The sequence below is a fragment of the Lutra lutra genome, chromosome 16 (assembly GCF_902655055.1).
Source record: "Lutra lutra chromosome 16, mLutLut1.2, whole genome shotgun sequence".
Taxonomy (NCBI): domain Eukaryota; kingdom Metazoa; phylum Chordata; class Mammalia; order Carnivora; family Mustelidae; genus Lutra; species Lutra lutra.
The window spans coordinates 59330287-59344051 of NC_062293.1; the positions used below are offsets into that span (position 1 = coordinate 59330287).

General features: G+C 58.5%; 2 protein-coding genes across 10 annotated transcripts; one reads left to right on the plus strand and one right to left on the minus strand.

Moving 5' to 3' along the window:
- Nucleotides 1–3268: 3268 nt before the first annotated feature.
- Nucleotides 3269–6163, plus strand: SLC16A11 (solute carrier family 16 member 11). Of its 7 annotated transcripts, none has more exons than XM_047709288.1 (5): nt 3269–3371; nt 4022–4229; nt 4483–4626; nt 4842–5609; nt 5698–6163. In XM_047709288.1, the coding sequence occupies exons 2-5, from the start codon at nt 4028–4030 to the stop codon at nt 5925–5927; spliced, it is 1344 nt and encodes a 447-aa protein (XP_047565244.1). In that variant the 5' UTR covers nt 3269–3371; nt 4022–4027; the 3' UTR covers nt 5928–6163. The 7 variants fall into 7 exon arrangements, with proteins under 7 accessions (XP_047565244.1, XP_047565249.1, XP_047565250.1 ...); XM_047709293.1 differs by lacking the exon at nt 3269–3371 and adding an exon at nt 3527–3778; XM_047709294.1 differs by lacking the exon at nt 3269–3371 and adding an exon at nt 3585–3773.
- A 596-nt stretch (nt 6164–6759) lies between these two features.
- SLC16A13 (solute carrier family 16 member 13) lies at nt 6760–12502 on the minus strand. 3 transcript variants are annotated; one of them, XM_047708279.1, is made up of 6 exons: nt 12163–12502; nt 10671–10828; nt 9610–9739; nt 9323–9466; nt 7974–8711; nt 6760–7268 (listed from the first exon to the last, which is right to left on the minus strand). In XM_047708279.1, exons 4-6 carry the CDS (start codon nt 9414–9416, stop codon nt 7072–7074), a joined length of 1029 nt encoding a protein of 342 aa, XP_047564235.1. In that variant the 5' UTR covers nt 9417–9466; nt 9610–9739; nt 10671–10828; nt 12163–12502; the 3' UTR covers nt 6760–7071. The 3 variants fall into 3 exon arrangements, with proteins under 3 accessions (XP_047564235.1, XP_047564232.1, XP_047564234.1); XM_047708276.1 differs by lacking the exons at nt 10671–10828; nt 12163–12502 and adding an exon at nt 10244–10515; XM_047708278.1 differs by lacking the exons at nt 10671–10828; nt 12163–12502 and having other exon boundaries at nt 9610–10235.
- Nucleotides 12503–13765: the final 1263 nt, after the last annotated feature.

Here is a 13765-nt window from a genome sequence, read left to right on the forward strand (position 1 = left end):
ATGGACAGAGTTTGACCTCTCTTCTGATCTCCCTAAAGACCTGAGCTGGTCCAGCATCTGCTTCTGGAGCTTTCTCCCTGTGGGTAGACACTAGCAGTCCAGTGCCTCCGAACAGTTCTGTAGTATCCCGGCCCATCCCTGGAGTACCAGGCCCTGGGTCTGCTCAGTCTGCCAATCTCTGGCTCAATTCTGTCTCAGCCAGTTTTGCCCAGAGATCAATTCTACAAGGTCCCACCTCCAGGGCTACGTGGGGACGAGGGACAGAAGGCAAAGACGGATGGTGTCCCTGCAGGCTGAGAGGGCTCCCAGAGGGGTAAGGAGGGCCAGTGGGTGGGGATGGGGCATGACTTCTCGCAGGGGGAGTCCCACCCCCCAGGGTGGGGACCTGGGCAGAAAAATGGAAATAATTTATGTAGTTATTTAAAACATTATTTTCCTACGCATCAAAGATCATGAAGTAGAGGGGCGCCCGCTTGGCTCCGCGGGAAGCGCATGAGACTTGCGATCTCCGTGTTGTGAGTTTGAGCCCCGTGTTGGATATAGAGATTATGTAAATAAATTAAACTTAAAAAAATAAAAAAGGTTAGAAAGTAGAATGAAGTAGGATGCAAACTTCCAGATGAATTTTCAATGTAAAACAAGATGTTTCAAAGAAATTTCTCACATCAAGAAAAGCTGTCTAACCCCAGACTCTCCTGCCACCCCCCACCGCCCCTTGCTGACCGGTGTGAATCCTTACCCTCTGTGTTCAGCATCAAATATTACGGAATACTAGTGAACGCTACATCAGTGGAAATTTTTGAGAACCATCAGGCTCTGGAGAAACATCTAAATTCCTTAGCCTGGCCTTCAACACCCGTGACGACGGGAGCCTCTGCCCTATGTCACCCTCCTATGCCCTCTCTCATCCCCACAGAGCTGCTCTTCGTAGCTCCCCAAACAATAAAGAGTATGTCAAGCTGGTTGGTGCCTTTGTGATTTTCCACAAGCTTCTCCCTTTGCCTGGAATGCCCCTGCCCACGCAACCATCTGGCAAACTCCTACTCATCCTTCAAGACCCCACGTAAAGGGCTCCTCTTCTGTGAAGCCTTCCCAGCAGGCCCGAGAGGAATGAGTCAGCTCCTCCATGCAGCGGTGTCTGTCCCCGTCCTTGTGTGGGGCTCTCTGCATTTCACCTTTCCCCTAATCTAATGGTGGGGGCTCGGAGGGGAGAGGCAGGATCATTCATAGTCATTTCCTCAGCCCTGAGCATAGCTTCAAGCAATGGTGAGGCATCTAAAAATACTTTGTTTGAAGGAGCAAATGAACAAAACTTATTCTGACGCCTTTCTTGTCTTTGAAGCCCAGATAGGGACGCTAGCATTTTCTCACCAACTTTGGAAAATGCTCAGAAAGCCACTCATCATAAAGAAGAAAAATTAACTCCACCTCTTTTTGTTGCCAGTCATATCTCGTAACCTGTGTTGTTCTACTGGGAACTCACCAGACCCACGTGGTTCTTTGCCATCAAGGCAGTAATCTAAGTGGCCAGGTGGGGGGGGGGATGGGGCGCTGGAGGGTCCAGCTGGGTCCTCCGACAATTCCAGAAAAGGGAGCGACACACACAGCATTGCAGGCCCTGTGCTAGGTCCCGCATTTGCGGTGCTGCTGTTATGAGCCCATTTCAGAGATGAGGAAGGTGAGGCACGTAACTTGCTCACAACCCTACGGAGGGTAAGTGACAGCTGGGAGCGAAACCCAGAGAGTCGAGCTCAGGAGCGCGTTCCCCCAGCCTCACTGCTGTGTTGGTCGTTTTGGCTGAGTACTAAGCATGAGGCATAGGAGGACCGTGCCCTTTGACGACCAACCATCCTGGTCCCAGGCTCTGGGATGCCCTCTGGGTTCATAAGAAGGTGCCCAGCGGGGTGGGAGGTTGGGGGCACCAGGTGGTGGGTATTCTAGAGGGCACGGATTGCATGGAGCACTGGGTGTGGTGCAAAAATAATGAATACTGTTATGCTGAAAAAATAAAAAATTAAAAAAAAAAAAAGGTGCCCAGCGTTACTTTGTACAACTCCCAGACACAGGGGGTCCAGTTTCCTCTTTGGCTGTGGGTATGATCTGTTTGGGGGTTGGGGGCAGGGAGGGGGGTTGCTCGCTTCAGAGTTCTCAGCTGCAGGCTCAGGAAGTAGGCTTCCTTCTCCACGCCTGCCCGGTGGCTGAGGACTGGCCAGCTTCCCCTGCCGGCTGTCTCCACAACAGCAGCCCAGGCGGGGGAAACCAGTGAGACCACTCTCCTAGGGCATCCACGGCAGGACCGGCTACCTTCAAGGACACCTGTTCCCCATCCAGGACATTGCAGGGAGAGGGGACAGCAGATGCACAAATTCAGGAGTGAGAAAAAGCTAGGCATGTCCTTGGAGCAGAAGAGGTGTTTTTGGCTGAGGCTGGCGGAAGGACTCGGGACAGAGACGTGTGTGTGTGGGTGTGTGCGTGCGTGTGTGTGTGTAATGGGGAGGGAGTGTTCCTTCCGCGGTGAAAGGCCTAATCGCCAAAGGAGAGAAATGGGCTGTTTCCCGCCCCCCGCCTCCCCCCATTCCAAGAGGCAGCTCTTAACGACTAGGAAACACTGCCACCGGGTGGCTCCCAGCCGCACACCGTCAAATTCTCTGATACTGTCATCGCTGAACCCGAGAACACTCTTACTCAAACAGCTCAAGTAAAGCCTCCCGAATGTGGAAACTGTGCTTTCAAATCAACTTCTTCAAGAAGCCAGTGCCTGGGTGCGATCCCGGATTTCCCACCTTGTTCTACAACGCTGAATCTAAGTGTTCAGCGATTCCAATCCCAGGGATCCTTCCAGGCCAGTGAGGTATCACACTGTGCCCAGGCCATTTCCTCCAGGGGTGGGGGCCATTCTGTTTCCCTGCTGGGTCTGGTCTCCCTGTACCTTCCACAGTGGGACAGACCCAAATTCATATGTCTTCACCATCTTTAACCTCGGTGCTTTGGGGACAAGGCATCTAACTTCTCTATTCCTTCTGACTTCATCTGGAAAATGGGCAGGACACCTTCTTGAGCGGTTCCTCGTGGGCAGGAACAGGTGACGTGGGTCGATGGCTGGCACATCCCAGCTCCTCATACGGAGGGAGCCCTCTTCCCGGTCTGTCCTGGACGGTCGGTTATTGCTGAGCAAGGAACAAGCCCGGGGTGGAGGTCAGCGATTCGATACCTGAGAATGACCTGGTCCCCCAGCAAAGTTCCGTGATAACAAAATTACTCCTCGAGGCAGGCTTTGCGGGGGTCACCCCTCTTTCCAACTGTTGCCTGCGGGCCCTGGGTTTCCTGGGGATTGCGATCCCCGCGTCTCCTCCGCGAGCAGCAGGCGGCAGGTGCGTGCACTTGAGCCTAGAGGGGCCGCCTGCATTCACCCCCCGCCCCCCGCCGCCTCTCCCTCCGCGGGGGCTGTGTGTGTGTGTGTGTGTGTGTGTGTGTGTGTGTGTGTGTGTGTGCGTGCGCGTGCGTGTGTATAATTCAATCCCCGTGGGACTCAGAGTCTGGCCTCACCCGCGGCTCGGCCGATTGGCTGACGGTGTCAGCTCCCCGCCCTCTGCACCCCCGCGTCCCAGGTGGCACAGGCCCCCAGTGGCGATCTCTGTTTACCGAGAGAGCCGGTCCAGGTGGGGCTCCATCTCGGCGCTCACTCCCCTCGGGGGCCCCGCCCGCGCAGCAAGCGGGGAGGACACCTGGCCCAGCTGCTCCTCGTCCTTCCCCTCCCCTCACCGCCCGGAGAGGTCGGGTAAGGGGGAAGGGACGCGTGTGGGAGGGGGAGTCCTAGGCCCGGGGGATCCGGCTGTCACCCGGGCCTGGGAGCTCGCGCGCACCCTGGAGATGTATCCCTAGGCCTAGCTCCCCCTCCTTCCGCCCCGCCCTACCGTGCCCCGGGGACGTGCCCACCCCGGGGCAGCCGCCGGAACCCGGATCTCAGGGATGCCCAGGACCCTAGAGGAGGCACAGACGTGGTGTGTTCCCCCTTCCCCAGACGGCGATGACTCCCAAGCCGGCCGGACCCCCGGACGGGGGCTGGGGCTGGGTGGTGGCGGCCGCAGCCTTCGCGGTGAATGGGCTCTCCTACGGGCTGTTACGCTCTCTGGGCCTTGCCCTCCCTGACCTCGCGGAGCACTTTGACCGAAGCACTCAGGACACTGCGTGGGTCAGCGCCCTGGCCCTGGCAGTGCAGCAGGCAGCCAGTGAGGGGGGGCCCCGAGGCGGGAGGCGGGAACCCGGGTGGATTGGCGGAGATGGATGACCAACCTGATGACCGGACTCCCTGGGAAAGGGCGCCCAGTGGGACCGAGTCCCAGAAAACGGGGGTCTCGAGGTCAAGGGGAGGAGCTCTTAGGTTGGGGGAGACGTTTTAGGCCTGGCCAGCCTCCAAGGAGAAGTGTTGGATCAAGTTTGGGGCGCAGAGGCGTGTCTTCCGTTGACTCCGCCCCCTTCCAGGCCCAGTGGGCAGCGCCCTGAGCACCCGCTGGGGGGCGCGCCCCGTGGTGATGGTCGGGGGCGTCCTCACCTCGCTGGGCTTCGTCTTCTCGGCGTTCGCCCGCAGTCTGCTGCACCTCTACCTGGGCCTGGGCGTCCTTGCCGGTGAGGGGAGAGGGGTACCGTGTCCCCAAGGGGTGATGCCGGAGAGGGGCGCTTCTTGGGGGCTGGAGGCCCGAGGGGGCGGGGCCTCCGGAGGGGCGGGGCCTCCCGCGACGGGTGGGGCCTCCGCGATGGGCGGGGCCTCGGAGGGGCGGGGCCGGGATCGCCGGAGCCTGTGTTCCGGGTCCCGGTCCTCACCCGGTCCCGTCCGTCCGCAGGCTCTGGCTGGGCGCTGGTGTTCGCCCCGGCGCTCGGGACCCTGTCCCGTTACTTCTCCCGCCGTCGAGTCCTGGCCGTGGGGCTGGCCCTCACGGGCAACGGGGCCTCCTCGCTGCTGCTGGCGCCCACCCTGCAGCTCCTCCTCGATTCTTTCGGCTGGCGGGGCGCCCTGCTCCTCCTCGGCGCCGTCACCCTCCATCTCGCCCCCTGTGGCGCCCTCCTGCGACCCCTGGTGCTCCCTGACGACCCCCCGGCCCCACCCCGCGGGCCCTTAGCCGCCCTCGGCCTGGACCTCTTCGCGCGCCGGGCCTTCTTGGTGTTCGCCCTGGGCACAGCCCTGGTCGGGGGCGGCTACTTCGTCCCCTACGTGCACTTGGCCCCTCACGCTTTAGACCTGGGCCTGGGCGGGTATGGGGCGGCGCTGGTGGTGGCGGTGGCTGCGGTGGGGGATGCGGGCGCGAGGCTCATCAGCGGGTGGCTGGCAGACCAGGGCTGGGTGCCCCTCTCGCGGCTGCTGGCGGTGTTCGGGGCCCTGACCGGGCTGGGGCTGCTGGCCGTGGGGCTGGTGCCCTTGGTGGGCAGCCAGGAGGGCTGCGAGGGGGCCCTGCTGGCCGCGGCCGGGGCCTACGGGCTCAGCGCGGGAAGTTACGCGCCCTTGGTGTTCGGAGTGCTCCCGGGGCTGGTGGGCGTCAGAGGCGTGGTCCAGGCCACAGGGCTGGTGATGATGCTGATGAGCCTCGGGGGGCTTCTGGGCCCTCCGCTGTCAGGTAAGGGTCCGAGCGAACAGTCCTCTGCTCGCAACCGTCCTCTGCCCCGGGATCCCAGGCCCCTAAATTCCTTTCCCCTTCCTCACAGGCTTCCTAAGGGACGAGACGGGAGATTTCACCGCCTCCTTCCTCGCGTGCGGCTCTTTTATCCTCTCTGGCAGCTTCATCTACATGGGGCTGCCCGGGGCGCTGCCCTCCTGCCGGCCAGCCTCCCGGCCGGCCACGCCTCCCCCCGAGAAGGGGGAGCTGCTCCCCGCTCCTCAAGTCGCCCTGCTTTCCCCTGGAGGCCCCCAGTCCGCTCTGGACACTGCTTGTTGACCACGAGTTGGAGCCCCACCCCCAGCAAAGAATTTCTATCCAGTTTCCTGCAAGTTCCAACTGTTAGCCAATCTGGGAGGCTGAAAACATTCCTTCTATGTAAGATATTCAAGGGGGCCCCGGGGGGCTCGATCAGTTAAGCCTCTGACTCTTGACGTCAGCTCAGGTCATGATCTCAGGGTCATGATCTCAGGGTCCTGAGATTAACACCCCCCCCCCGCCCCAGTGGGCTCCCTGCGGGGCATGAGGCGTGCTTAAGATTCTCCATCTCTCTCTCTCCCTCTGCCCCTCTTCCACTGTCACTCTTTTTTTCTCTCTCTCAAAAAACAATAAAAACACAGGGAAGCTCAGAGAAGTTGCCTACCTGTCAGCTTCAGTGTGTTGGGGTGAGGGCTCAGGAGGAAGGGGGCCATCTGCCCCATCCGGACCCCCCAGCTAACCCCTCCCTGCATTTCAGGCTCCTTCCCCTGGCCCGAGGGAAATGCTGGATGGGACTTCAGCTCTCACTGTAGCAGCTCCTTCTCCCAAGCCACCCTCCCATCCCCGTGTCCTCACCACTGTCCTCCAAGTCTCAGGAAACAGTAGGAAAGGGGAGGTCTGCGGGCAAGAGAGAGGGGGTGTGGTCCAGACAGCAGAGTCCAGGGGTAAAGTGGGGACCTTCCCTCCACTTCTTAACCACGAACCCACTCGGCCAACCCAAGCATACAGGCCCCAGGTCTTTTTGAGGTTCTGACGATCACCCTGTTTCCTTATTAAGTTTTATCTCAAAAGGGCATCCCCCTTTCCCAAGCACCTGCCCGCAGAGAAGGAAGCTGGTGGGCGACACTAGAGATCACATGTAAAACACATTAAGTCTCTTAGCCTTTGGTTGTCACAGCTGATTCACAGCTCCGGGGAGCAGGCTGAGCTCCTGTATCCTTCCGTAAAGGTTGTAGGAACAAAGAAGAGATGAGAGTCCTCAGCAAAATACTAGGGGGTTGGCGCACACCATGCAGGACCACCGCCCACCCCAGGCCTGCCCTGTGGGGGAGCCGATCAAGATGCTTAAGGCAGTGTGGTTCTGTGGGCACCAGGATGGGCCAGAGGAGGAGAATCTGGAGCTGCCGAGCTCTGGCCTCTTGGTCTGACAGCCCCTTTGTGCAGTTCAGTCCTCTCCCAGCCCATCCCTGGTCCGAGAGACTGCGGTGTCCACTGCCTCTGTGACAAGGTCCCAAGGCTTAGAGGCAGAGGCCGGGGAGCAGAAGTGAGGCAGAGTGATGAGGATGCCACTTCCCACCAGAAGGAAGGCCCCGGCCACCATGAAAGAAACTGTGTAGTCGCCTGTCACATCCCGGAGGTAGCCTAGGTCCAAGAGAGAAAAAGAACACACATGGGCACCCCACTTCCTGAGACTGATGAAGGGAAGAGCGTACTCCTGAGCCCGTCATCTTGGAAGAGTTTGAACTCACTTAGACAGGACAGGATGAGCTCAAGAACTCTGGCGTCCCAAGGTTTCTACATGTCATTTTTGGAGGGAAATTTCAACCTCCTTCCTGCCTTCAGGAAGGGCCTCCAAGCCAGCCAGCGGAGACTTGGGTAACCAGACGGGGCTGGCGCACCTGCGCCTTTCTTTCAAGCAACTGTGGCCCTCCTGTCTACACTTTCAGTTAATAGTTAAGAGGAAAAAGTTAAGGGTCTGAAGGTTTTGGCATCTGGGTCATGGAGAACTTTGACCTGACAGCTCAGACAGCTGGCGGGGGGCCAGTAGGCCAAGGGAAGGGCCAGACACCTGCAGGCTACGTCTGGCTGGGTCCAGCCAGGTCCTCTGAGCACCCAAGCTGTAGATACCTGGCCACGGGGTCCTCATGGCTCCTCAGAGTCTTTCCACGGCCCCCATTTCCTTGCCCCCGGACCCACTTCAGGGCTGCTCAGATTGGCCATGGAGGCCATGTTCTGTGCCATCCCCAAGGACAATATTCATGCACGTTATAACGTCACTAGTCCCCTCCCCAAATTGCATGACATGGCTATGATGCACCCCCCCCGGGGAAACCCAATCCTCCTTACCTGACAGGGGAGCCCCCAGCAGTCCCCCAATGCTCTCAACCATCTGCACCAGTCCCAGGGCACAGTATATCCTTCCAGTCCCCACCAGTTCAGGCAACACGGAGAAGGCCACCGGGGTCAGGGCCCCTGATGTGAAGCCGTAGGCCACAGCCAGAGTCATTAGGGCCGTGGGAGCACGAGCCACAGGGAACAGGGCCAGGGACACCCCCGTCAGGGCAGTCCAGAGCATCAGCAGTCGTGCCACGGGTCCTGGGACCGCATCTCCTAGCCACCCAGAAACCACACGTCCCACGAGGTCAGAGACAGCCACCACTGAGAGTAGGAAGGCAGCAGACAGTGGGTCCCAATCCAGGTCCTGGAGGTGGGCCAGCAGGTGCACATAGGGAATGAAGTAGCCAGTGTTGATGAGGGTTATGGCAGCCGTATAACGGAGGAAGGGGCCGTGATGCAGCAGGGAGGTGAGCTGGGCTGCAGGGCCACCCACAATAGGGTCCTCCCTCAGGGAGAGCGGGCGGAGGAGAGCACCACAGGCCACCAGGTGCAAGGACAGGGCAGACACCAGCAGTAGAGCCCCCCTCCAGGCATAGCAGCTGACCAGCCACTGGAAAAGTGGGGCAAAGGCAAAGGAAGAGAGGCCCACGCCAGTCAGTGCCAGCCCTGTGGCCAGGGATCGCCGTCGAGAGAAGTAACGGGACAGGCAAGCCAGGGTCGGAGTGAAGGTCAAGGCCCAGCCAGAGCCTGTCAAAAAGGAAGAGAGAGGGGTTGGGGGACTCTAAGGGCTTCCGGGGCACTGGGTAATCCTACCACGGTAGCACAGGCCTTGTTTTCAAGCAGTACGACCCTGTGTATTTTATTTTCTCTCCCAGCCTCGGTCTCCTCTTCTGCAAGACAGGCGTAAGACACCCAATGGGACTGTGGAGGCTTAGAAATACTGCATGCACAGTAACTAGATCCCAACTTCGGATCTATACCTTGGGCTATACCACTTCTGGCTGTGTGATCTCCATCTGCCAAGTTACACAAGCTTCGAGAACCTTTCTTTGTAAACTAGGATTATGGCATCTACTCTGCAGCCACGGTGCCTGGCACAACTTCATGGTCATTCTTCCTCTGACACTCCAGCCCCACCAGCCCCGGGCTTGCAAATTCTGGCCTCAACATCTCTGAATTTCTCAATATCCCTGCACACGCTGATCACTTTAGTCAACGCTCTCAAGACGTCCTTCCATTCTGGGCACAGGCGCTCGCCAAAACCTTCCATCGGCTCCTCCTTAGCAGCTCAGAGCTGGCAGGAAGAAGGTGAAAGTCCGGAGGCAGCTGGCCTCTCCTGCCCTTGTCCAGGGTCTCACCTGAGAGCAGCCCGATACTGAGGTACAGATGGGTCAAGGAGGTAGCAAGGGAGGCGAGCAGCATCCCCGACGCAGCCAAGATGCCCCCTGCCATCACCACGGGCCTGGGCCCGTATTTCGTGCTCAGGGCACTGCCCACGGGACCTGAGAAAGAGGAAGACAGTCGTGCGAGGATCTCTCCAGCGTCCTTGGCCAGTAGCCTCCCCAGCCCCGCCCTTTCCTCCCCAGCGGGCCCGCATCCCCCTCCCGGTCCCACGGAGCGAGGCGGACCCGGGCGTGGCGCTCACTGCCGAACTGCTGCACGGCGATCCCTATGGAGGCGACCCAGGAGACCCGCGCTGCCTGCTCTTCAAACGCCGCCACCAGCTCCACGAAGAAGACGCCGAAGGAGCGGAGCACCCCGAACACCAGCGCTGACTGGAAGAACGCGGAGAGCACCACCATCCACCCCCAGCCCCCGTCGGGGGGCTCGGCCCTAGGCGCCATAGGCGAGGGCACGGGGCTGCCGCCACTCCGCGCAGCCCGGTTGGGAGCAGGGCGCGGGACCCCCCCACCTCTGCCCCCCGGGCCGCCCAGCGGCGCGGCGGAGGCCAGGCTGCTGCCGCTGCAGAGGAAGGCACCGATGAGCCCGGGAGGCAGGGAGGCTGCGGCGGACGCCTGCGCCTCTCCCCGGGCCGGGCAGCCTAGGTGGGGAGAGCCGACGGCCTCCGCGCCAGCGGCTCCCGGGGGCGGGGCTCCGTGGGCCGCGCGCAGCCGGTCGAGGCCTGGGCGGGACGGGCCCGGGGCGGGGCGGGGGGGGGCCGACGTTCAGCCTGGAGCCGGGAGGCGGCCCTGGGGTTGGGCGCCGGCTCTGCAGAGCGCCAGCCTCGGTGCGGGTTATCCCTCTGCCTTGTCGCTGCGATCCCTGAGGTCATCAGCTACCTGCCAGTCCCGGCCGTCATGCCTGTCCACCGCTGGCCAGTGGGGAAGCGGGACACCACCCCCCCGCCCCCGAGCTGGGGTGGGTGGAGCCAGGAGGGTAGGGCGGGGCTTAGAGCTCGGTTCTGGACCCGGACAGTGAGTGGGGCGCATGCGTCAGGAGGGGGCCCGTGGGAGGCCAACTCGGTGGGCCCCGCGTGACGGAGGGACCTGCCCGGAGGCTGTTGCGTCTCCCGTCCACATCACCAGCCGATCAGTCCAGGATACCGCACCAAGACCCTCACGGAGGGAGCTCATGGGGTTGGGGGTGTGTGTGGGGGGGTAAACCGGTTCAGGAGAGGAGGACACCAACTTGCTAAATGAGGGGCCCAGTGGCAAGGTCAGGTCGGGGTGAGTGTAGGGGTTCTGCCCTGAGACTCAAACGAAATACCTGTCCCAGCGCCCAGGCACACTAGAACCCCGATGCCCGGATCTCTGAGGGGCTCCGGGGCCGAGGAAGAGACGGGGAAACGGACTGTTGGACTGCGGGCACTTGTGTCTGCAGTGGCGACTCGGTTCCTGTTGCTTCTGTCCTCGCTAACAGGAAATCTACAAGTCACAGAGACCAAAAATAACTCGGGAGAGGAAGGGCGGCCGTGGACACACTCAGGGCCTCCCAGCACCACTACACCCCTTCCTCAGTGGGGCTGAAACCTTTTCCTCAGCCCTCTGGTAAAACTATTTCCTAACAGCAGGTTCTGATCTCCTGAGGGAGTTGTCGAAAGAGGGACGCTCTTATCACGGGGTGGTCAGCCCCTCCTATTCAACCAGTATCCAGTCTCTCCACTTTACATAACACTAATGGCTTGGCTTTGTTTCTTCCTTATAATTCCTGCCCCCCAGGACCTTGACCTTGCAACTTGGGCTCAAGGGCTCATATCCAGACAAGTGACACATGGGAGGCTGTTTTTTTGTCTGTTTGTTTACAGAGAGTGTGCATGTGCACTCGAAGGTTGGGGGGGGGTGCCTAGGGAGGGACCTGGGGGCAGAGAGAGTCTTAAGCAGGCTCCTTGCAGAGTGTAGAGCCTGACATGGGGCTCTCTCTCTCTCACCATCCTGAGATCATGACCAGAGCTGAGACGACATCTCTGGGGCGTAACCAACTGAGCCACCCAGGCACCCCTGGGCTGTGTAATTTTAAAAAAGCATATTGAGCCCTATAATTTTATATGTGGGAAATAAAAATTATCATACCCCCCCAAACTTTGTTAAGTGGGGTCAACATGTTGGGTGGTGGGAAATAGGCCAAGACGAGGCCGTCAATGTGGCTGTATACAGGGACACTAAGTACACAGAAGACATAGGATCACCAAGATGTCGAGCCTCTCAGTTGGTTTTCCGACTGTAAATTGGGGATAATAATGGTACCTACTCTTGAGGGTTATCAGGGGAGCGGAATTCAAAAGGCCATGCACAAGAATGCTTAGTTTAGGACCTGACGGGTACCGCGGGTTAAGTAATATTAGCTGGTTTCATTTTCGACGGGGCATAGGCTGAAGTGGCCGGGGTCCAGGTGGGGAGGGAGGTTTTAGTGTAGGCTTTTTATTTTATGTTTTACTTAGAAATAGCTCTAATCTAGGTCATGAGTTTTAAGATGGAGAAATGAAACCCCACACTGTAAATGTGGGCAGGAACTGAAGACCACGTTAATGGACTTATCCCCCAGATGAGGAATTTTAAGTCCGAAAAGGGAGGGAACTTAACAAAATTGTGACCCTCTGCCCCCGGCAAAACAGAGCTGCACACCCAGGACACAACGGGACAGGGAAAGAGTGGGAGAGAAGCACTGCCTGGGCGCTGGGTAGATTCCAAGGCCCCATTGCTGGGGGAGGGGCAGAAGGGCCTGCGGGGGAGGGGCAGAGGGGCCTGACCACAGGCTTCACCTTCTCTCTGCCAACTGCATGCTCTTCTGTCCTCAGGGGACCCAAGTCCTGTCCATTTTCCTTGGGGGGCGGTGCTGGTGGTGGTGTTGCAGGGGGTGTCCCAAGCATTCAGATCCCTGCACGGATACATCCCCCAGGCTCCTGGTATTATTAGTGGCTTCCTGGTTTCTCCCTGCTGCCTCCACACCTCCCGCAGGAAGTGACTTCAGAGCCGCAGGATGCAGGTGGCTCCGGAGAAACTTCATGAAGTCACCGGTTCCTACACAATGAGCTGGAAGGCAAGGGCAGGGCAGGGGAGAACAAGGGCCATTTGAAGTGTCTGATGGGATGGGGCAGTCGAATCGGCACAGAACACGAGACGGAATCTAGGAGGGAAGAACCCTACCCCCCCCCCCCCGCCCCGTTTCACCCCATTCCCAGATCCTCCCAGGCAAGAACCTGGGACACAGTAGGCAGCACAGAGAGTCATCTTTATTCCAAGATTCAGATCTTGCAAGATCTAACATTTCCACCCCTACGAGCGACCTCCACCTGCCCATCCAATTGGGGGAAAAAAGAAATCAATCATGGTTCCTTCTAATATCTCTCTGTTGCGATCTCTCCCTGCTTCCGTTCTGCAGTGGGGAGGAAGAGGGAATGAAAAAGAAAAGTTGCTTTCTCGCTGGTCCTCAAGTGGTGGCGATTAGTCCTGACCCAGCTCGTGGAAGCCCACCTCGCAAATTTCAAAGTGCTCCTTACCCTCCATCCATACCCCACAATCAAACAGGTCCCAAGACAGCAGGGGAAGGACTGTAAATGAAGGCTTCAGAGTATCATCTCACATTCCAGACATTCCATCTAGTTAAGAGGCAACCCCATTCCCAACTTTCTACTTACCTCACCTACAATGGAGACTGTGCCCCTCAACCAACCTCTTAATCCTACCCTGACATACTTGGTCAACTAGAAGGACCACCTGTCAATTACTCGTCTAAATCTTGTAAATCTCTAATCCCAACAGTAATCCCAATCATAATCACAAACTACAGCAAATCCAGAAAGGAACTCAGCCCCTTTTCTCTCCCTGTGGAAGGTTCTAGTGCATTCACCAGTTCCAGACAGGAATGCAGTGACAGGAAGGCCAGGTCACAGACCAAGCTTTTCTAAGGTAAGAAAGATACCAGGTGCCTGTAATTTCTAGAGGGAAAGAAGTTTCTGGAATCTGGACACTTGCTAGATGATGTCCAAAAACCCACTAAACGAAGAAGGAACTTGTCTCAGGTAGAGAGAACCCCAAGGAATATTGGAACCCAGACACCTCTACAGTTAAGGACTGGTCATGGCTCTTTATCTCTTAGTCAAGATAGAGTTTAATAATTCTCCCATAGATCATAGCATTCTTTGAGTCTGGGCAGAATCAGAAAAGGCTGTGTCATCTCTGATAAGGAAGGGATCAACCCAGTGCTGAGAACAGGCCCCGGAGGAGGATTCTGGGCTCAACTAAAGCCCAGCACATAGCAGATCGACACAGTGGAGCCAAACTGAGGTGACCAGACCTCCATTTCCAGCTCACCAAACAAAGACAAAAACAAAAACAAAAACAAAAAATGGTCCTCTAAGTCTT

What these genes read in the sequence shown, in the direction of transcription:
- SLC16A11 (XM_047709288.1), top strand. Translation starts at nt 4,028, where the DNA reads ATGACTCCCAAGCCGGCCGGACCCCCGGACGGGGGCTGGGGCTGGGTG. An exon ending in GGCAGTGCAGCAGGCAGCCA is followed by an intron (nt 4,230 to 4,482) that starts GTGAGGGGGGGC and finishes GCCCCCTTCCAG; the next exon opens with GCCCAGTGGGCAGCGCCCTG. An exon ending in GGGCCTGGGCGTCCTTGCCG is followed by an intron (nt 4,627 to 4,841) that starts GTGAGGGGAGAG and finishes GTCCGTCCGCAG; the next exon opens with GCTCTGGCTGGGCGCTGGTG.
- SLC16A13 (XM_047708276.1), bottom strand. Translation starts at nt 10,393, where the DNA reads ATGCGCCCCACTCACTGTCCGGGTCCAGAACCGAGCTCTAAGCCCCGC. An exon ending in CGCCGTGCAGCAGTTCGGCA is followed by an intron (nt 9,467 to 9,609) that starts GTGAGCGCCACG and finishes CCTCTTTCTCAG; the next exon opens with GTCCCGTGGGCAGTGCCCTG. An exon ending in GCTGGGGGCTCCCCTGTCAG is followed by an intron (nt 7,269 to 7,973) that starts GTAAGGAGGATT and finishes TCTTGGACCTAG; the next exon opens with GCTACCTCCGGGATGTGACA.